The sequence below is a fragment of the Pinus tabuliformis genome, chromosome 4_1, assembly GCF_031772625.1.
Source record: "Pinus tabuliformis cultivar Carrire ecotype Pingquan chromosome 4_1, CPIR1, whole genome shotgun sequence".
Classification (NCBI taxonomy): domain Eukaryota; kingdom Viridiplantae; phylum Streptophyta; class Pinopsida; order Pinales; family Pinaceae; genus Pinus; species Pinus tabuliformis.
The window spans coordinates 918,468,167-918,492,002 of record NC_142303.1 but is presented as its reverse complement, the minus strand read 5'-3'; the positions used below and the strand labels follow the sequence as shown (position 1 = coordinate 918,492,002).

General features: G+C 40.9%; 1 protein-coding gene across 6 annotated transcripts in view; it reads left to right on the top strand.

The window, feature by feature from the left end:
• The window catches only part of LOC149179151 (AAR2 protein family), a 477,491-nt gene that overhangs the window by 37,355 nt on the left and 416,300 nt on the right, over positions 1 to 23,836 (top strand). For all 6 annotated transcript variants that reach the window (XM_089420537.1, XM_089420538.1, XM_089420541.1 and 3 more), the window contains one exon: positions 4,872 to 4,929. In XM_089420537.1, the coding sequence (XP_089276663.1) occupies positions 4,872 to 4,929 (58 nt within the window). The remainder of the gene's footprint in view (positions 1 to 4,871; positions 4,930 to 23,836) is intronic.

The window sequence follows — 23,836 nt, the reverse complement described above, 5'->3', positions numbered from 1 at the left end:
ACCATATATGACCTGCATAAGACCCATGGAGACCCTCAAAAATTGTTTTTTAATTTTAATTTTATTTTTTTTGGAGATCATGTGGAGGGAAAGGGAAAATGGAGGGAAAATTTTGCCGAGTCTTATACGGGTTGTTATCGAGTCTTATATGGGTTGTCGAGTTAATAGCGAGACGAGTCTTATACGAGTATGAGTCATGCAACATTGCAGGTAACAAAGATATATTGAATCATCATCAGAGTCATCAGATCATAATCAACTGTCATGTCTTGCCTTCATCAATGTCCTTTGACATGGTCTTCCTTCTTGTAATAATCATCGGGCAAGAAGAGTCATCAAGCCATTCTGCTAGGGATTCTATAGCTCCCTCTGAAGACTTACTTCAGTTGGTCATCTAGCCTTCAACAATGTGCTATGTGGCAACTGTATCAACAAACTTCTAGGAAGCTTGCTTCAAATCAGAGAAAAAAACTCTGAAGAATCATCATGGTCCTTCTTCAACTAGGGTGAAGAAATCCTCCCATGAGATTATCCAAAACCAACTGCTTTATTTCTTTATTGCTAGATGACTGCTACCAATGCATCAAACTACCCAATCCATTATAAGGAGGTCCTTCTCATCCAGGCATCTGTATCCATACGACCATTCTTCATAAAATCTTGGCTTTACATATCAAAGTGCCCAATGATCCAACCAAAAACAGGGTCCTCTCAGTTCCCTCCTTCCAATGCTTTCTTCATGAGGCACCTGCAATGATCATTGACAAGCACTACCAAGCACAATATGTGATAATAAAATCATGAGATCAAAATAACAATCTAGGGTTTCCATGCAACAATGGAGGATGGAATCCTAGGGTTTTTAAATACAAACCCTAGACCTAAAAAATCAAATCATCGTCCTCATCAATCATTATGGGGTTTATCATATATGCCCTAGATTCTTCACAAACCCTAGAAATCATGAGATAGGGTTCTCATGAGGGAACTAGCAAAATAGGGTTAGGGTTTTCATTTGGCTAGGGTTTCTCATGAACCATCTAGGGTTATCAAAACTAACAAACCCTTCTATCATATAAACATCTAACCTTCTATCATTTTAGACCCTTAGAAATAACATATATTATACATACCTTAGGGTTTACATACCTCTGTCCTTCATGATCATAAGGGCTGCTCCAAGATGCCATGTACTTGCTCTCAAAAGAGGAAACTCCCAAAGTTGCTCATATTGCAACCTTTATCACCATATTCTTTCTTAGCTTCTGAACTTTTGTCTGCTTCAAGACTTCCTTCTGATTATGACTCGTACAAATATTGTCTTTAATGTTGCCACTGATCAACAAGGATTAGCTTTCCATTTCTCACTGTTATATGATACAAGAAAGACTCCTTTCTCTGCCAGTAGCTTTTCCCAAGGCTAGACCCTAGGTCTAGAATTTTGAACTGTTTTTCAAAATATGTTTTGAATGCTGCTATATATATATATATATAATCTTCTTCAAAAGACAGCTGGACTTCAAATGAGTATATATATATAAAAAATCTTCTTCAAAAGACAGCTGTACTTCAAATGAGTACCCTAGTTGTAGGAGAAAAGCCTTTTCAAAAACAATATGTATAAATGCCTTTGATGATCACACAGTCCAGATTTATACTCCACAGGTCGGCTCTCTGAGCAAGATTGCATTGAATGACTATATATGTCTTAAGGCTGTGCATATTTACCACATCTTATTCTTTTCATCTGGCTTCAGTGATCTTCTTCCAAACTCAGATTTCATGTATACAGAATTGAGGCTTTCAAGTATCTAGACCTGTAGAATAGGACTGCGATTTCTTTGAGGTATAGTGACCATAGATCAACTCCCTTTTACTGTTCAAGCTTCAGAATTATTCTTCTCTTCCACAGGAGTCTCGGCTCCTTCTTGGGTTATTAGGAATTCCAAGTAGATCTTCCAAGTTGGCCTTCAAAAATTCTTATACTAAGAGGAGGACTTGGCTTCTCTTCTTGTAATCTGAAGCTTCAAGTCAAGCCATTTATGCCCAGAATTCAAGGGAGACTTGGCTCCTCCTTTCCAAGGTGACTAAAGTCACTCTTCCAGCCTTCAATTTGGACGCAAGATCTTTTTAGTGTATCATTCTTCAAGAGTTCGACTTGTAGTTCAAGAGGGACTTCTTCTTGCACATACAAGGTGTCATATACAGAAATTTGGGCTTCAGACTCAGAGCTGCGCTACCTTTTTCAAGGGGATCGGACCTTCATAGGCTAGAGGATTAGCCTTCCAAAACAGAGATTATAGAATCTAGGCTTGTAAGACCTTGAACCAATTCGGATTTGCTGGCTTCTTTTGCTGGCTATAAGGACTACTCCAAACTCACAATGATGACCCTTCCAAAAATCAGATTACTTACAAATATGCTCAGAATTTGGATTTTAGAACTTGGAAGATGATTTCAGTCCTTAATTCATGATTACAGGACTTCGCTCTCCTTGAGAGATTATTCGGACTTGAGAGGGCTGCTAAACTAGCCCTTCGACCTTCTTAAATTGTCTTTCGGTCCTTCATGAACAGAGCTCTTAAGCTCTCACTCTTCTTGAGAGGGACTGCGGTCATATCACAGAGAAGAGGGCTAATGAAGATGCCCAAAACTTCGATCTTCCATGGAGAGTTTTCCTTCTAGAGGCAAGGCCTTAATAGGGCTATTAATCTGGCCATTCAAACTTTGTGAACAGAGCCACTAGGCTGTACCAAAAACTTTCTTTGCTCTGAGATGAAGATTGGTCACCCATATAGAATACAGATTTTGAATCACTTCACACTTTAGACCTCATATCAGAACTGCTTCCTTTGATAAGATGCTCAGCCTTGTATGGCTACTTACTAGCTCCTTGGCTTTCTAACACAGAGTTCATGGGTACTTGTTCTTCACTCATTGGTCTGTAATTTAGTCACTGATTACGGCTCCCGAAATCAAAGGTTTCTCCCTCTAGGAATTTGGTCTTAGATGACCTGCTTCCACACTTTCTATTTTGAAGATTTTAGAGACCCTTTTCTTCTAGCAACACAGTCACTGCAAATGTGCACTCATAGTCAACTTCATGTTGTCTTATCTTCAGACTTGTAGAGGGAGGAGACCATGGAGACTTGTCAACAAACTTCTCCTTGTGATTGCTTTCTCTTTCACTTTTGCTTGGACTTGCCCTCACCTGAGCTCTGATACCATGTTAATTTTAGATAAGATGTTCTTTGCTTAGGACAATTATTTTAATCTTCCATGTTAGCCCAATTATAATTCCATTTCATTTTCATTAGCAATCACATAAACCATTATCACATTGACAATAACTGAAGAAAGAACATAAACAATAAATGCAGAAGACAAACCAAGACAAGAGAACACAAGAATTTGGCTCAAGCCAGGGAAAAACCCCAAGATGGGGAAAACCCTTGATCAATTCTTCTTATTATAAATATCAAATGTTCAGCAGAGAGAGAGTACAATAATACAAAGTCAAAGTCAAAATTGACTTACCAATTTGATGATCAATACCACTGTCCAAATGTCAAACAAGCAGCCCAGTCAAATATGCAATTCTGCCCTCAGTCAACAGCAGTCAAATTCTGCCCTAACCAGAAAGTCAACAGTGGTCAAAGTCTGGTCAAACTCTTCCAAAATAGCTCGGTCAAAGGTGAGAGGAACTTTGGAGCTGTCAAACTTGGTCAAACAGAAGTCAACCTGCATTCAAACAGGCCTGCGGTCAACACAGGTCAACCAGCCCAGAAAATCTTGATAACTGTGCAAAAATATGCGGCCTGCCCAAACAGAGATTCTCCCTCAAAAATCACAGTCAAATGAAGTCAAACAAAGCCCGGTCAACGCTGGTCAAAGCTGGCTGCAACTTGGTCAATGCAGAGAACAGAAATGCCCAGTCAAACCTTCACACATGTGGAGAAGAACAGGCTGCCTGTGATTTGTACGACCCAATCAGATGAAGAGAGAGAAGGAATGTTGAGTTGTGAATGTGCCAAATGAGGTTGGAGGTCTCTTCTATTTATATGTGATGGAGGATGGTCAATTTGTTCAACTTGACCCCAAGCAGAGCTTGACAACTTGCATATGTGTGGGCTTGACTTCAAAAGCATTTTTCTCCTCCAAATTTAGTGATCTTTAGGTCAATTTTGGTCCTCTCGAAAAGAGGAATTCAATCCAATAATCAGCTTCTTCAAATAAGCTGCCCAAAGTGGAATTTGGCCCTAGTTGCACATTTTAAGAATCTTGCACAGCATAGATTGGGATTTGATACAACTTGGAACATGTCATATGTGATTAATAAATGTAAAAGATTATATTAAATAATGATTGGTATTTCCCAGTAATCTTAAATGTCATTTATAGAATGGTGAAGATGCATTATGTCAAATCAATAGTTCTATTGTTCAATTAATTCCTAACTAATTGCTTCCCAATGAGGTCCATAACGATTATGATTATCATGCAAAATTCTTGCATTACTGTGTGAAATGATTTGAAGTCTAATAATCCTTTACTTGGGTATGCTTTCATGTTGACTTATTCTCATGTTATAAATTCATATCACATTCTCAAGGATTTTTGTCAAGCCTACCCATGTTATTCTTCTTGTTGCAAATTGTAAGAGGCATACTTAGCCAAGAATTATGTTGCTCCATTATTTCAAAACTAAAGTTAAATATAAACAAGATTAGGTTATTCTTTCACAATTTGAACATTTGAGTCAAGTGAAGCTTGTCTCGATGTTTTTACTTTTTTCCAACCTTATAATTTTTTAATTCTTGAAAAAGAATTAGATCACATTAGTTGTTGATAAGGCTCATGATTTGTAACAGGCATGGTAATGAATTTTCACCAACCACAGGCTTCTTCATTTTCCCAGCACCATCAGAGGTTTGTGAATTTCAGATCTTCTTTGTCAGTTTTTCCTTGTGCTTTTACATGAGAAAAAAGTAAGGGTTTTGGTGTCTCAATGAAGTTCATGCAAAGTTTGATGATTATGTGGCAAGAAGCATGTTTTTGGTTTGTAATGAACTTTTAGACTGATAAGAATTTGAGACACTGGTCTAGAAATTAGAAGGTTATGCAAAAAGGTTTGTTTTAGTCTTGAAACAATTTTAGTATGTCATTGTCTGCCTTCCTCCTTTTGGAAGATCCTGTACACCAACACATAGAAGCTGGAGGGTCTACAATCTTATTATATATTAAGAATATTTGGACGTTACTTATGTTTTGGATGGCACTCAAGGTTATGAAGGGAGTGGGGACTTGGGAAAAAAAGTCTAGGAAGGGGATATAGTAAATCTGAAAGATAGATATTACAAGAGACACGCCTAATAAAGAGAAATGGCATGCATTTAATAAGGACAAAAGTGAGTGTCCAGTGCTTGACGACAACTTTGAGTTCCAAGTAAGCAGGAACTGGAAGTGAAGGTTTGGATAATCGTCTGAGAATTCAAAGGTTATCTGAGGTGCTATAAATGCCCCAAAGGGCCCACTTTCAATGTTATCTTAGATTGGAAAAATACTACAGGTTTGTTGTAATAAGTACACACATGGAAGAAGACTGCAAAGAGTACCCTGGGAAACTCCCAAGCAGCATTAGACTGCAAATGACAGATTCTGCGAGTAATTGTTGACTGTTTGGAAGGTCAAGTCAACATTTATTTGTCGGCTGTTGGCAGTAATAACTTGCCTTATTAGCTGGTTTTTTGAGGTTTTGTCACTGTTCTGTTCTATTTATTTGATAGGTGATTGGTCCCAGTAAAGGGGCTTACATTTGTTAGGGAAGGGTTTATTGTTACAGATATCTTTAGGCAGACCTCTAAAGGATGAAAATAGTGTAGGTGATTATGTCTACAGTCTCACTTGATTTCAGTAATTCATACATCCAAAATGATTGGAAACATTATTGCATATTTGTCCTTTCCATGCATCATTGCTATGGCTGGTTTATGGCAGGTGTTACGAGGGAGTTTCAACTAAAATAAATTCTAATTTTTCATGAGAAATCTATATTTCATTATGCCTAGATGGTCTATTCTAGTGTGACAATTAACCAGTGCATTGACAATAAGAACTTGATGAAAAGGCGTGTTTGTGTCTTAGGGAATAAATGGCTCATGCCGGTCACATGAGTCTTTCCCCTAGCCAGTGAGTATAAGGTTCTAATATAAATGCTACAACCACTTTGGTGATTCATTGCTGCATCACCTTTGGGCATCACATGGATGCTGTTGCATATTCTTATATACATCCATACATGTGTGTTTACAGTGTACATGTGCTTATCTTAGGTTATATTTGTATTGAAAATGTCTAGCTTAGGTGTGATCTGAGCTAACTCAAATTTTAAAGCTTATTACCTTCCAGATTGATCTCGTGGGATTTCTTGTTAAAGGTTGCCCTGTATCTGCACTAGGAGGAAGGTCTTCTAATAAGCCAAATGGTATGCCAAATATTCTGTTCTGAAGTTTGATCATGCAATTGCCTTTAAGAATTGGTCCTTTTGACCCATGGCTAATATTGCATACTCTGTGGTGGTCCGATTCTGCATGGAGCAACCCTTGTTGCAACTCTAAGAGGCATGTTTCATTTGTCTGTTTGTTTTGACAACAAAAATGTTCATTTTAACTATCCCATGCTATGTACTCTGGATTTGACAACTATGTTGATCCTAGCAAGAGGCGAGTAATTATGAGTAGGGAGAACAACCTATATTTGTTGAGAGGACACCCGGTGAAAGATCTTGTACATGAGAGTGATAGCCAGAGTGAACTTTGGCATAGGAGGATGGGACACCTACACTACAGAACTCTCCCTATGTTACAGAGGATGTTTACAGGTTTCCTGTAGATTGGGGTGGAGCGGGAGGCAGTGTGTAAAGGGTGTGCATTTGGCAAGCATGCCAAGGAAGTGTTTCCTCATGGTGAGACCAAGTCCAAGGGGATATTGGACTTGGTGCATTCAGATATATGTGGTCCTATGTCAATGGAATCAATCATAGGGTCAAGCTACTTTGCAATATTCATAGATGACTATACCAGGATGACTTAGATCTACTTCCTGAAGACCAAGGGTGAGGTCTTCCGTCGGTTTTAAGAGTTCAAAGCTTGTGGAGAAATAGACTCGGAAGAAGATTAAGGTACTAAGATTTTATAATGGGGGTGATTATACCTCCACTGATTTTTGCAGGGAGGCAGGGATCAAGAAGGAACTCATAGTACCATACAACCCTCAGCGGAATGGGGTTGCTAAAAGGAAGAACAAGACCATAGTGGGAGAAACAAAGGCAATGATGTATGATCAAGACTTGCTTATGTTTTTGTGGGTGAAGGCCTGGAATACAACTATTTATTTGTAGAAGAGGATTTCTCATAGAATATATGAGGACAAGACTCTTGAGGAGATGTTTATAGCAGTGAGATTGGAGTCATCTACGCATCTTTGGTGGTTTAGTTTATGTCCACATTCCTATAGAGAAGAGGACTAAGTTGGAGCTCTCATCAGGGAAGGGCATTTGTTGGAGCTCTCATCAGGGAAGGGCATTTTTTGTTGGTTACAATGAGGTCTCAAAAGCCTATAGGGTCAAAATTCCAGGATAGAGGAGAGTCAATGTCAGTTAAAATGTTATATTTGAGGAGGGCAGGACCTGTTACCCACCACTTGTGGGTAGTATGCATAGGAGAATTTTTTTCTCCTAGATGGTCCTCAACTGGTAGCCATCAGCCCCTTGCAACCCCCTGATAGCTCGATGTACCATTTTCTCCGCCACTTGAGCCAACCATGTGGTCCCTCACCCATCTGTTATCAATTTATGTTTGAAGGTGGGTTGCTCGACCCCAAAGGGATGACTTCTCATTGGTTTGGTTGAGTAATTTTGTTTACTTTTCATGGGCACTTTTGGGCATGGATTGGTGGGGGGATTCGGTGGAAAGAGTGGATCAGGTCCGTATTATTGTCTCCACTGCCCCATTTCGTGGTTACCCTTGTATCCTAGTCCCATGCGATCCTGTTTACTGGCCATTAGCTTTAGGGATGGCACTACATGGGAAATCCAGAGTTTGGTTGCGTGGTGTAGCTTCCCGATACCACCTACGTTACTCCCCTTCCATTCATTTTAACCCCATTCATCTCTTTTCCCATCCGGGTACACATGTGTTCACTGGGTCCACATAGGGTTAGACTCCCCCTCCCCTTGTCCACACCTTGGGTCAGGCTTGGAACGATGCACCAGAGGTTAGCGCAACTAAAAAGAAAATAAAAAGCATAATTTGGCCGCTCTCAACAGGTAATGTACCACAAAATGCAAAAGATGGCTGGGACATACAAATTTAGCACATGGGCAAAAGCCAAACATGAGTTCTACCCCTTATCTATGGCCATCACCCTGATTCCTGTGGACCCTAGATGAGCCCCCTCTATCATTAAGGAACCCATGATTGTCCCAACCCCTGGTGGGCGATGAACTGCCCCACCTTGAAGGGGTATCCACTGCTACATATTGTGAAATTTTTGAATCTAACACATCAGAAACCCCTACTGTTGATTTGGGGTAGCACCAGATGTGCTCTAGCCATGAAAATTAGTGGAGAGGCTAAAGCACATGAGATCTCCATGACCCAAAAATGGTTTGGACAGATTGTACCCGGTTTGGGAGATATTAAAGTAATTAATATTTTTAATGGAGTTCCTAAGTCTAAACTTAGGAAAAATAAAATATTAATGGGTATTAAGATAAAACTGGGTTAGAAGGTTCCATAAGTCATGGATCAAGCCAAATCTAATCTTAGCCGTTGATTAGAGATTTAATCTTGGCCGTTGAAGGACCAACAGGAAAAGTATAAGAAGAGGCTTGAGGGTTAGTTGGAGAATACACCAGAGTGATCAGTCATTCATTTTGCTAGAGTGGGGTTGCTAAGAAAAAGTGAATCAGTGATCAACAGCGAGGGGCAATGAGTACTGGACAGAGAGGCAAAGACAATATTGAGAGACCAGCGCAAAAGTAGGGAGAGCGAGAGCAACAACCAATTCAGGCCACGCAGAGCCCAACAGAGACAGCGCAGAGGCCAGAGGGACTGCATCATCCACGCAGAGGCTGCTGGAGTGACGCAGAGGGTCCCAGAGGTTGCGCAGTGCCTCAAAGGGTTGACGCAGAGGGTCCTGGGGCTGACACAGGTCAATAGGAGGTTGACGTAGAGGCCAAAAGGGCTAGCGTTGAGCTTTAGAGTCGCCAGAGAGGGTTTCGTGGGATAGGTTTTCTGAATACCTGTTTCCGAATATAGAGGTATTGCTGCCGTGTATTTTTCTTTGTCGGGTGAGCCGGTTAGGCACCTAGTTGTACTCAAGGAAATAATGCATAATAATAAACCCTTAGAATAGCTGCACTGGTTTTCTCGCATTGGGTTTTTCCGGTGACATTTGTCCAAAAATAATGGTGTCACTTGTGTGCTTGTTTTCTTTCAGTTGATGATCTCTAGATGTTGTGATTGTATTGTGTTTATTTCGGTATTTGAATGTTTTAAATAACTTGTTCAGAATTTACAAGTAGAAGAAATAAACCAATAGAATATAGATTAATTTTCTAACGGATAGACTTAGAAAATTTAACACCTACTACAATATTTGGTTTAGTATCTCCTACTTGTTGTTTACATTAACAAGTTATTTAATAATATAAACATCAAAATAAACACAATTGCAGCCTTCACAAACATACAGATCAACAACTGAAATAAACTGAGACAACACAAGGGACACCGTTATTTTTGGACAATCGTCCCCGAAAAAATCCAATTGGGAAAATCGGTGCAGCATAAGAGGGTTTTATTATTAAGCAAATTCTGAATACAACTAGGGTGCCAGAAATGGCTCACCCTTCAGATAATTTCCTTGGCAGCAATATCTCTATCCGGAGACAGATCTTCCGGCTAACCAGCAACCGGATGAACAATCCTACGATGACTCTGGTTGTTCCTTGTGCTGGACAGTGAAAGTTGCTCCACGCACTCCTCTGGAACTGTGTCACCTCTCCTGGAATTGCGTCACTCTCTCTGGCTTTGCGTCAGCCAATCAACTCTCAGTCTGTCCCACTGGATCACCTCAGCTCAACCTCTGAAGCTCTTTGCATCCACTGCGTCAGCCTCTTGGCCCTCTGCGTCCTTTGCGCTGGCCTCCTCAGCCTCTGCGTCAACCCTTGCTGCTTGTGCGTCAGCCCTCCAAGGCTCTGCGCTGCCTCTTCCGGTATTCTGCTGCCTCTCTGATATGTATTCCTCGGCCTCCTACTGAACTGCCCCTCTCTGCAACTGATTACTGGTTCGATTTCCTCAACAAACCTCACCCCAGAAAATCGAACTAACTGATCTCTCTTGGTGTCTTGGTGTATCTCCAACTGACTCTCAAGCCTCTTCTTATACTTTTCCTGTTAATGATTCAACGACCGAGATTAAGTCCCTAATCAACGGCTAAGATTAGATCTGGCTTGATCCTCGTTATTTAGAACTTTCTCACCCATATTATATTAATATACATTAATATTTTAATTTCCCTAAGTTTAGACTTAGGAACCCCATTAAAAATATTAATTATTTTAATAACTTTTCATCTGGGTAGAATTTCTCCAAACGATTTCTGGGTCTTGGAGATCTCATGTGCCTTAGTCTCTCCACCAACTTTCATGGCTAGAGCACATCCGATGCTACCAAAAATCAACACTCCCTCTTAGCGAGGAATGTGCTCTAGTAATGCTTCACTATAGAAACTTCTCACTGATCCTCCGCATCAGTACCTGTGCTGATGCTTGGCCTGCTGCCTCATATCCTCTGCACTGCTGCTCCTTGTACTGCTGCCCATGACACTGCCACTACCACTGCTACATCTATACTACAGCTCCCTCTCAACATGCTGCATCATGCTGCCCATAGCACTACCACTGCTAACTGCTGCATTGCAACTCAGTTACCGAGAAGTAGGTAACTGAATTCACCCAAATACTGACATCCTAGTCAGTCTAGAAGCCTCGTGATGCTGAAGCTACCTCTGCTGCTATCCTGTGCTTCCTCTGCTGCCATTGCGCTGCTGCAAACACCTTTGTGCCTCTCGCATTGTTGCAACCTCTATTGCGTTGCTACAGATTTCTGCGCTCTAGCACTGCCTTGTCGCTCCACCACACTTTGCTCCACCCGACACCGGTCATCATGCTACTGTCGTTAAGGGCTCCCGTAGCCGTATGTGATCCAATAGTTTGGGCACCCCAAGGATCTTGCCCTTGCGTGTAGTCCTCTCGACTACAACTCCAGATCACCCCACCTCCCTCCTGGAGATGTGGCTTCCATCTCTGCCAAAATGAATGTCGAACTGGTTCCCTTCTCCCTCTTTCGCTGCTGCCCCAGCAAAACTCGGATCTGGATTTCTTGGCTAGAAATCCGTCGAGGTAGTGCTTGCCTCTACCTTGGATTAGTGTCCTTAGACACTGTTCTGCACTGACAGAAACAATATACCACCAGCTCCTCAAATCAAAATCTGCACAACTCCCTTAGCCCCGGCAACTGAAGAATCTGAGCCCTTCTGGCTCTGCGCAATCACAGTGAGAGCTGGATCAGCGCCTCGTGGCCTCAACGTCAATCCTTCCTGGTTGAGAAAGATGACGGGCACTGCGTAGGCTTGATCTGCCCTCCTTCTACCTCTTTTATGGCTCTTCTCTTGGCTTAGAACGCTGACGCAGGCTCTGCGTGAGCCTCTGTGTCACCCTCTTTGCACTTCGTCACTCTTCCTTCTGCGTCTCTGGCTCTGGAACAGTGCTGTCTCTCGGGACAGTTGCTTCTTTGCTGCAAACTCTCAGATTTTCCCGGCTGGTGCCTTTAGTCTCCTATGATTTGCAATCGCTCTGATACCATGTGAAAATTTTTGAATCTAACACATCAGAAACCCCTATTGCAATATCTGGGTTATTATCTCCTACTTGTTATTTACATTGACAAGTTATTTAATAATATAAACATCGAAATAAACACAATTGCAGCCTTCATAAACATATAGATCAACAACTGAAATAAACAGAGACAACACAAGGGACACCGTTATTTTTGGACAATCGTCCTCGGAAAAACCCAATTCGAGAAAATTGGTGCAACATATAGAGGGTTTTATTATTAAGTAGATTTTGAATACAACTAGGGTGCCAGAAATGGCTCACCCTTCAGAGAATTTCCTTGGTAGCAATACCATTATCTGGAGACAGATATTCCGGCTAATCAGCAATCAGATGAACAATCCTATGGTGACTTCGGCTGTTCCTTGTGCTAGACAGCAAAAGCTGCTCCATGCACTCCTCTGGAACTGTCACCTCTCCTGGAACTGCGTCACCCTCTTTGGCTTTGCGTTAGCCAATCAACTCTTAGTCTGTCCCACTAGATCACCTCAGCGCAACCTCTGAAGCTCTTTGCATCCACTGCGTCAACCTCTATGACTTCTGCATTAGCCTCTTGGCTCTCTGCGTCCTCTGCATCAACCTTTGCTGCGTCTGCGTCAACCCTCCAAGGCTTTGCGCTGCCTCTTCCGGTATTCTGCTGCCTCTCTGATATGTATTCTTCGACCTCTTGCCGAACTGCCCCTCGCTGCAACTGATCACTGGTTCGATTTCCTCAGCAAACCTTGTCTCAGAAAATTGATCTGACTGATCTCTCTTGGTGTCTTGGTGTATCTCCAATTGACCCTCAAGCCTCTTCTTATACTTTTCCTATTCACGATTCAACGACCGAGATTAAGTCCCTAATCAACGGCTAATATTAGATCTGGCTTGATCCTCGTTATTTAGAACTTTCTCACCCATATTATATTAATACACATTAATATTTTAATTTTCCTAAGTTTAGACTTATGAACCCCATTAAAAATATTAATTATTTTAATATCTCTTCATCTGGGTGGAATTTCTCCAAACGATTTCTGGGTCTTGGAGATCTCATGTGCCTTAGCCTCTCCACCAAATTTCATGGCTAAAGCACATCCGATGCTACAAAAAATCAACACATATTACACATCATGCCCTCATTCCCTGGAACCCTAAGCAGTTATAAAGAAAAATCAATCAAAGGAAAAAAGTATATGAAGAAGGGTGGAAAAACAAAAGCCAGGGTAACTCATGTACCACGATTTGCTCCCTCCTACACTCATATACCCAGGTGTGGGCTTCCCTTGTTATAACTACCTTGCACAATGACATGTGGTCTAGATGTTTCCCCTAATCCCCACTCCGTTCCATTACTATATCATTTGCCACCTACCACTTGAGGGATGTACCATGGACATGTCACCCCCTTTAGAGGTTGAAACCACCTAATAGGGTCCTTGGTTAACCCCCTATTGAGCTTGGAGACACTTGTACATGCCAAAGCCCACTATGGAAGGGCATGCCACCATGAAGTGCCCCATTGATCCCATGACTTGTAAGCTTTATTACTTGATTATTCTAATGACTTGTTGTATTGGAGGGCAAGGGGACGCATTAGATCTTATGCAGGATTGTAGGTGGGTCTTCATTTGGGGCTTGGTCTCCCTATATGGGGTCCTAGCCCTCCAGAGGGCCACATTGGCACTTGTAGGGTGAGTGTTGAGAGCCATGGGCCTCCACCATAACAAATATTGCTTTGTGGATCCTCAACAACACTCATTGGTTGCTTGTGTTCCACCTTCAAGATGAGGATGATGCGCTTGGTTCACCGTGCCCAACCAACTCCACAGCTACACCATACACTTGGAAGATGTTATAGGGTCCAGAGGATGTCTCCCACTGCAAATGGAGGGCTTATGTTATTACTCCAACCCTTACAAATGGTCTACAGGCATATTCGATCCATTTGGAGACCCATGAGGATGTCCTTGTGCCCCCACACTCGCTTGGGAGCACCAAATGTTCTTGTTTGGAAAACAAGGGGCCAACTCCTTGTCCACTATGTTTGGAGTCCATTTCTACATTAGGGCACCCCTTGGACTTCATTAGGCCTCCTCAAAGGCCCAACCACTCACTTTGTTCATCATTTGACCCTCTTGAGAGGCTTCTTATTATGTTATTGAGCTATTTGGTGGGCTTGTCACCAAAAATACTGTTATTATGCAATTTATTTTATTTTAGGGGCTCAATTAGGCCAAATTAGCTAAATCAAATTCATTAGAGAGTGTATAAATACAAGTGAGATCATTCATTTTGATCATCATCACTAGGTAAACTTTTGGAGCTTTCTTGATGCAATACGATGTTTGGATTTTTGCTATTGTCTTTGGAGCTTCTTTCTAATACAAAGTTGATTAATGGATAATACTCTCTCTCTCATGTAAGTTGAATTTTGATGCTATTCTTGTTATTTTTCTAGTTTATTGCATGTTATGATTATCATTATTCTTGTATGGTTTAAAGTAAATGTGAAATTCTTCTGGGAACCTTGAATAAGTGATTTAATGCATGCGTTGTACTTGAAGAGAGTGGGTGAATGTTCCTAGAGGCACCTCTTAGGTTGAAAGACCTCGAAACTTCATCTCTTTGACAAATTTGAAGTATAAATCCCTATTGACCTAGTTGCTGCCCTTGGAGAGGCTAGCAAAGATCAATTAGGGCTCCTTAGCACACAAAATTCTCTATGTGTATCTTGACTCCATTAAGCCCAAGCAATAAGGCATTGATCCTCGTATCCCTTTGGTGGTCAAATTTCCCTCTCTTTTCTTCACTTTTCCCAATTCTAGGCCTAACCCCAGAAGGTCTCCTAGGGCATCACACAAAATATTTTGTAGCCATCCAAACACCTTGAAAATTGGTCCACAACTATGCTGGGGTCTTCTCAAGGGGTCCTCCAAATTTGAGCACAATCTGATGGTGGAATCCTGAGATATCACAAGCCCTAGCTCGAGGATCATTTCTCTCCCTAGGTTGATTTTGGGTTAGTGTCCTCACTTGGATCATTGCATTCAAATTTCAAAAGAAAATTAGTTCTTTGATCCTATTCTCTTCCCTAATTAGGTCAAGCCCCTCTTTGGTCGATCAACTCCATACCCTTGACCTAGTTTGGGTCCACCTGGGTTCTCTGTGGTCCCACAACTTTATAACTCAAATTCCACAAGGACTACATAGAATCCATTTCTCCATAAGGATCCTTAAGTCTAGGAAGCCCCTTGTCAAGGCATATCCTCTAACCCTAGGCCAAGGTATTCTCATAACCCTTCTTAGAGAGCCCATCACCTTGCTTCTCAAGCAAGTAAGCTATTTAGTCGAGTCTCTCTTGTGAATAGGTTTTGGGAATAACTCCTTATCTGATCATTGATCCATTCGTCATTGTGATTCCTCTTATACCGAGTCTCCTCCCATTGGTGAAAGTCCGTAAAGAGCAAGGAGCCTTAGCTGAGGTGACATTGGGCTATCGCTCCATTGTTGCCCCTTGATCTAGTAGTTGCTCTATAGGATCCCCTCCTAGGACCCCTGCTAGTTTGAGCGGTAATATTTTTGACGCCGTTGCCGAGGAGGAAGCATGTCTACCTCCCTAGTGAATCATTGAGGAATTGATTCATTGATGACATTCTAATTATTCCTCTGGTGACTCCATGACATCCTTCTTAAATGGAGAGCCCTGAAATCATGACATACCATCGACGAAAGGATGGAAAACCTCACACTCCATTTTTTGATAGAAGGATGAACAATAGGAAGAAAGAGCATGAATTTTTCATTCCTTTGAACCTTTCCAACATGATTGGAGGCCTTTTTAGTTCCCCTCCTGAAGATCTTGATAGGCCCAAATTCATTGGGAAGGAGGATCCCCAAGAGTATCTCTTAAATTTTGAATATCAAACATGTGGGGCATCCTATAATGAATTCACCTGCATGACTTCCTTCGCCTTCTCCTTAGAAGGGGATGCCCGAGTATGGTACCTGTCATTGCCCCCATCCTCCATTTCTTCCTAGGAAGACCTTGTTGGTGTATTCAAAAAGAGGTGGGTCCATGAAAAGGATGTAGTTGAATTATACAAAGGTCTCTTGTCTTGCAAAAAGGCTGATAATGAATCCATAGTCGAGTTCAACCAAATATTTAACATGATTATTCATTCTATTCCCCAAAAGTTAGTCCCCCCCAAAAGAGGTGACCCTAGCCGCGTATTTCAATGCTTTCACAGGGAAATTGGCCTTTGATGTTAGAAACAAGAACCCTACTAATCTCCTTCAGGCCCAAGATATCATATTTGATCTCGATCAAGCATGGAGCAGCCTTCCATCAACATGGTGCAAGTTGACGATCATAGCCCCCACTCAAATGACAAAGAACCACCCCTCCATGAAAGCAATACGTTGCCTGAAACTAGCAAGAAGACAAGAAAGGGTTTCAAGAAGAAACCTCCCGACCTTGCTGCCATAAAACTTCCCATGAGATTAGCTTTGAACATGAATGACCCCTTCTATATTGCCCTTGGGATAAATGGTCACACCTTAAGAAATTGTATTTTGAATTCTGGTAGTCCAATTCACATCATGTCCTTAAGTATAATGGAGAAACTTGGGCTCAAGCTTTCAAGACAATGCCCCAATAAAATAATACTGAATTGTGATGAGTTTAGGGTATGTAGAATAGTGGAAGGAGAAAAGACATTCTTTCATGCATACTCTGAAAAAGAATTCACCATAAACATAGTCATAGTAGAGATGAACCCTATGTCGGGGATGATTGTGTCTAAGCAACTAATTGAGGATCTAAACTTGTCCATTAGTGAAGACAAATCCGCTATATACCTCCCTTGGAAAGAAAACTCCTATGCATCCATTCCTAGGCGTGAATTTTCTGCCCTCATGATTGCTTCCTCCCAAAATCTTGACAAAGTCCTAGAAGAAGAAAACATTGAGCTTGGGGAATGGAAGATTTTCAAGAATGAACACATCGAAGCTCCACCTCCTCTCGGGATTTGGATAATGTATTTTGATGGAGCTCACTCTAAATCGGGATCTGGGGTGGGTATTGTCCTCATCTCTCCATCCGAGGAGTATTTGATGTTTGCCTTGAGACTCCAATTCACTTGTACCAATAATGCAACTGAATATGAAGCCCTATTATTGGGACTTGAAGCTTCCCAGTTATGGAAAATTCAACAATTGCTGATAATAGGGGACTTTGGTATGTTTGTGTCACAAATAAGAGGAAATTTTGACACAAAGCATGAGAGGTTGTAACCCTATAAAGAAAGGATCATCCACATTATCAAGGGCTTTAAGGAGGTGTCCTTTCGAGCTCTCGACCGATCCCTCAACTACGTGGACAATGCCTTAGCCGTAGCCACATCTACTTCCTTAATTATTGATTATGATATTTCTAATAGAGGGAGATGTGTAGTTGACACCATTTGCCGACCTTCTATTCCTGACTATAAGGATTATTGGCTTGTTTTTGAAAACGATAAAGGGATAAATAATTTCCTCCAAAATCATGAAGAACCACCAAAACAAGAGGAAGATCTGATCAATGAGCAACATTTTGACATGTATGATCATAACATAACCAAGCCTGATAGCACTGACTCACCTGATATACTTAACCTCAATCTCGGATCTGAGACCTCCCCTCAAATAATTAAGATCGGAAAGGGCTTGTCTAAAGAAGAAAGGGGTGAACTCGAAAGTTTGCTAAGGAAATTCAAGGATGTGTTTGCTTGGTCTTATGACGATCTAAAAGCCTATAGCCCTGAAATTATTCAACATACCATTCCACTCAAGGAAGGGGCAAAGCTTGTTAAGCAAAAGTTAAGACGAATAAACCGCAAACTCGCCCCCTTGGTCAAATAAGAACTCTGAAAGATGGTGGATGCTAGAATTATTGCTCCCAAACGACACTCATCCTGGGTTTCAAACCCTGTGATCACTCACAGGAAGACCAACAACATTAGGATGTGCATTAGTTTAGTGATCTCAACTGAGTGTGTTTGAAGGATAACTACCCATTACCCAACATGGAGAATCTATTGCAAAGAATAACTGGGTCCCAAATGATGTCATTTTTGGATGGGTTTTCTGGGTACAACCAAGTCATTATAAAAGAGGAAGACTGTCTGAAAACTGCTTTCACTACACCATGGGGAACATACATGTATCTTAGGATGCCCTTTGGTTTACTAAATGCAGGATCCACTTTTCAAAGGGCCATGGATTTCGCTTTCAGGGACCTCATTGGGAAAATCATGGAAATCTACCAAGATGATTTGACCATGGCCTCCAACGAAAGAAAAGACCATTGTAAACACTTAAGGAAAGTATTTGAAAAATTTAGACAATACATCATATCCCTCAACTCTAAAAAATCAGTCTTTGGTGTTGACAATGGTAAATTAATTGGGCGCATAGTCTCTAAAGATGGGATTAGCATTGACCCCAAAAGGATCCAAGTAATCAAAGATATCCCTTCCCAAAAGGACCAAGGAGCCCTAAGGTCTTTCTTCGGTAAAATCAACTTTGTGACGAGATTTATACCAAATTTTGCTGAGATCATAAAGCCTATGAATGACCTTCTGAAGAAAGGCACTCCTTACATATGGAACCATACAACGAATAGGGCCTTTGAAGAAAGCAAAGAAAGAATTTCCTCTGCCCCTTGCCAACCCTGACTATGCGAAGGATTTCATCATCTATTCTTTGGCCTCTAGAGATGCTATTGTTGGTGTACTTATGCAAAAGGATGATGAAGGAAGAGAAAGGCCCATAGCTTTCATGAGTAAACCGCTTTGTGACGCTGAGACAATATACACAATCACTAAAAAACTATGTTGCACGGGGACCTGTACCCCCTAAAAATACTCACGTACCCTACGTCCTTGCGTTCCAGGAACTTTTGGACACTTAGGAAACATCCCTAAACAATTGGGGACTTGGGGATTTGCTAGCTAACCCCAAGACGTTCCAGACAAATTTCAGGGATGTTTATGGAAGATTTCAAGGGTTTTCTGGGCAGATTTTAGGGTTGTTTTGGGAAGGTTTTAGGGATAATCGAAGCACAGAGCTTCATTGTTGACAATCATGGACATTGATGATTGAACAATATGATCATTTTTCCCATTCATTTTTTTTGGAATGCATTGAATCTAATTTTTTTGTACAAGTTGCAGCTCAAAACATGGGTTTTGTATGATGGGTTTCATTTTGGATTTCTAGTGATTTAGATATTTGACTTTCAATGGTAAATTACAAAAACACCCTCCATGTCAAGAAAATAGAAAATACAATGTTTTAAAAGGATGATCCTTGTGGTTATTTTTCTTGTTCTTTCTTAGAATCATCTTAGCTTTTACATATTGTATGTGGGTTTTGAGGACTCATTCAAGTTCAATACTTCCACCATCCCAACCCCAAGCATTGTGAAAACAGTGAGATAGTTGTGAATTGGATTGAGTACTAAATGTTAAATAAATTCCTATTCAGTTCCCTTCTTAATCTGAAATATGAATTTAATATCATTACAAAACCAAATTATTCTATAGTGGTTTTCAACACAGCTATAAAAGTTTGCAAAACCTATTGAAAAGGGAATGCCTTTTGTGTTTAACATAGTCATCATTAACGAGAAATATGAGAAAAATAAATATAAAGACAGTTCTCCTTGATAGATGGTTCATGGACCTTATTACAAATTTACAGTAGTTAGACTTAAGTTTCCTAAAGCTAAAGCTCATGTCTCGTGGCCAATAATGGAATGTCACCCAACCCCTTTTCAAATTGTTCGAGATTTTAATTGGCGAGTGTAAGGGTTGTGCATAATACTAGCTTGAAACAACTACAAATGTTAATATTGAATTCTGCATATATATATATATGTCCATCCCAAACCTCCCGCCCCCTGAAAATTTGGGGGTGCGCTCTAGCCGTTCCGGGGACTCGTCCCCCATCCCCACCATTCCTCCATCCCCAAAACTAGTGCAACATAGCTAAAAAACAAGCTTATTCCCTTACAAATCTCTCAAGTTCTTTAGAGTGTATGTGGGATGCAACAAGATATATGCTTATGTCCCCTACCCTATTGTAAGAGATGTGTTGTCACAAACTGATTGGCTGGGGTCCAGAGGGAAATGGGTATCCAAAATCTAGGAATATGACCTTGATATCCGTCCCAAGAAAATCATCAAAGGTCAAGGCTTCGCTGAGATGCTAACTGAAAGCAACAACGAAGCCATTAAAGAAGAGGAAGAAGAGCTGGTATGTGCCACTTCTATTGAACTTGAAGAGGATGATTGGTATAAGGACATTATCTATTATCTACGCAACCCATCAACCCCTCCTCACCTAGTTGCTCACAAAAGAAGATCACTGAGATTGAAGGCATTTAAGTTTTGCTTGACCCAAGATGGCCTTGGTTGTATGTGTCCAGATGGAGTAATCCTTCAGTGTGTTAGTAAGGATCTGAAAAATGAATGGAGGAATTCCACGCCGGACGCTGTGGGGGACATTACGTTGCCCGAATCACCACTCACAAGATCCTAAGGGCTGGTTACTATTGGCCCACCATCTTCACTGACACATTGAATTTTGTAAAGAGATGCCAACCAAGCCAATTGTTTGCTGGAAAACAACAACTAATTGCCACGCCCTTACGAAATGTTGTTGTCAACACGCCCTTCCAGCGATGGGGTTTGGATTTTATTGGTGAGTTCAAAGATAATTTGAGCCATGGGTATAGGTGGATTCTCACGGCTATTGACTATTTCACAAAATAGGTTGAGGCTATACCAACTAAAAAGGCAACTGATCAAGTAGTTATGGACTTCCTTGAGGACAAAATTATTACTAGGTTTGGTGTCCCCGCCAAGATTGTTACTGACAATGCTAAGGCATTTGACTCCATGGCTTTAACATCCCTATGTAATAAATATGGCATAATATTGTCGCATTCATCTAACTATTATCCTCAAGGAAACAACCAAGCTGAGTCTAGCAATAAAAACCTCATAAAGATAATTAAATGAACTATTGGGGAGCATAAGAGGGATTGGGATAGCAAGATTGAATATGCTCTATGGGAAGACCGAACAATTGTGAAGGCATCAACCGGGTTTAGCCCATTTCAATTAGTCTATGGTGCGGAGGCCAAATTGCATATCCAACTCTAGTTGCCCGCCCTCAAATGCCTAAAAGCTTTCGTTGACCAATAGGATGTCATACAAGCCCGTATTGACCAAATTATTGAGGCCGATGAAAATAGAAGGAAAACCCTTGATCAGCTTGGCCGCAGTCACGATAAAATGAATGCTGCCTTTGATAAACATGTCTGAAATAAAGCCTTCAAACACGATGACCTTGTACTTTTGTGGGATAAAAGAAGGGAGAAAAGTAACATGCATAAGAAATGGGATAACTTATGGATTGGTCCGTACAGGGTGGTTGATATAGTAGGCATAAACTCTTACCATCTGGAGACTCTTTATGGGGAGTCCATTCCTCTTCTGGTGAATGGGCAACTCCTTAATGAGTATTACCCCGAGGGCACTTGACATTGTATTATATGCATGTTAGGGTAGGATGCATTGCATGCTGATTTTCTCATTAGAACTAACATCATATATATATTTTCATGATAGATTAGTTGCATCTAGATTAAATTTTCACTATTTATGTTTATGTTTATGTTCTATGTTCTATCTGCATTTTACTATCTTCTACTGTTTATGTTTATGTTCTATTTGCATTTTACTATCATGTTGATGTGATTGCTAAATTGGATATTGATATTGGGCTAACAAAAGAAATTGAAGTAAAATTTATCTAAATCATAGAACATACCATTGTTGCCTAACATGGTATCAGAGCTGAGGTGAAGACAAAGCCCAAGCAAGAGTGAAAGAGCAATCACCAAAGGCAAGGACAAAAGGTTCAATGGGTTCCTCATCCTACTTCCCAGCTGAAGACAAGCTCCATGATAACTCTGACTATCATGGATGGAAGATGTCTCTTGATTTGACCTTGGAAGAAAAAGAAGTGATGGATTATGTGCAAGGTAAAATCCTTGAACCTCCTTCAAATGCACTGACTGCTGTGAAGACCAAGTACAATAGGGCTAAAGTCAAAGCAAAGAAGATTATCAGGGATTCCATTTACAAGCATTTGGTGGCCTACATCTCCGAATTGAAGACCTCCAAGGAGATCTACGACAGGTTGGTCGGCATGTTCAAGGTTAGTAATGCTAATCAAATTCTATTTCTCAAGAATAAGTTGAAGGTTAAGAAGGGCAAGGACGAGGATATTCAATCCTAATTCTTGAGGATTACTGAGATCAGGAATGATCTACTCTCGATTGGAGAAGTCATTCCTGACAGGGAACTTACTCTCACCACCCTTGGAGGACTTCCACTTGAGTGGTATGTATTTAGAATCATTATACTCAACAATGATCGAAATCCAAGGTTTGAAGAATTGATGTCGAGATGCATTCAAGAAGAAACTAGAATGGTGGAGCAAGAAATGCCTTCTAATAGAAGCAACCTCACTGCGTTCTCCGCTCATGCCAAGAGGAAGAACAATGCAGGTTCAAAGAAGCAAAGTCAAGGAAGACTAGGATTCAAAACATGGGAGGAAGGGAAGATGCTTTGTTTGCAATAAGTTTGGCCACTATGCAAGGGAGTGTCCAAATAGAAGGGACACATCGCATGATGATGATCACAATCATTCCAGGGACAACTTCAACAACAACAATCAAAGGAATGGAAAGTCCAATGGAAAAGGAAAAAGGAATGCGGGACATCAAGGAAATGGTCGAACCTCCAAGAAATCAAGGAACTCCAGGTATGAAGAATCAAATGTGTTAACAATAAGCAAAAAGAGTACTATCTTATATCAACCCTCTCCACTGCCTCTCCTCTGGACACTTTGGGAAATTGGCTAATTGATAGTGGTGCCTTAAGGCACTTCATCGGATATAAGGAAGCCCTCCCTAATTTGATAGAAAAGGAGACAAACTTGGAGATCATCCTTGGAGAGGATGCCACCTATCCCGTGAATGGAGTAGGGAATGCTACCCTTCAGTTGAATCAAAGTAACACTATTCATTTGCAAGAAGTACTATATGTACCTAATCTCAAGAAGAACCTGGTGTCCATTTCAGCAATGGAGGAAAAAGGATTCAAGGTGGCATTCATCGATGGAAAGGTACGTGTTTGGAAAAAAAATAATAAAGATGCTTTTACTCTTGGGTTTAGGGTTGACACTTTGTATCAAGTTGGAGGAAGTCCATTGGGAGCCATGTCTTGCGACACATCTCTACAATCTGAATTATGGCATCGAAGGTTTGCCCATCTTCATTATAAGGCCCTACCCGATGTGAGACAGGTGGTGACAAGTATGCCTGAGTTCAAAGTAGAGCATGAAGGTGTATGTCTAGGATGTGCCGAAGGAAAACTTACAAGGGTACCATTCCCCTCAAGTAATAGCAAGACTATAGATATATTGCTATTGATCCACTCTGACATAACTGGTATGATGCCCGTAAACTTTTTGGGAGGATACTTATATTATCTCACCTTTAGGGATGATTATTCTCGCAAGACCTGGATCTACTTCTTCAAGAAGAAGGATGAAGTGTTCACCTGGTTCCGACACTTCAAAGCCTTGATTGAAAACCAATTCGAGAAGAAAATCAAGATATTGAGGACTGATAATGGGACGGGGTACGAATCCAATGAGTTAGATTATTGTAGAGAAGCTGGAATTAAGAGGGAGACTACAACGCCATACACTCCTATGATCAAGGCCTTCCAAAGTTCCTATGGGTTGAAGCTGCAAATACCGCCGTGTATG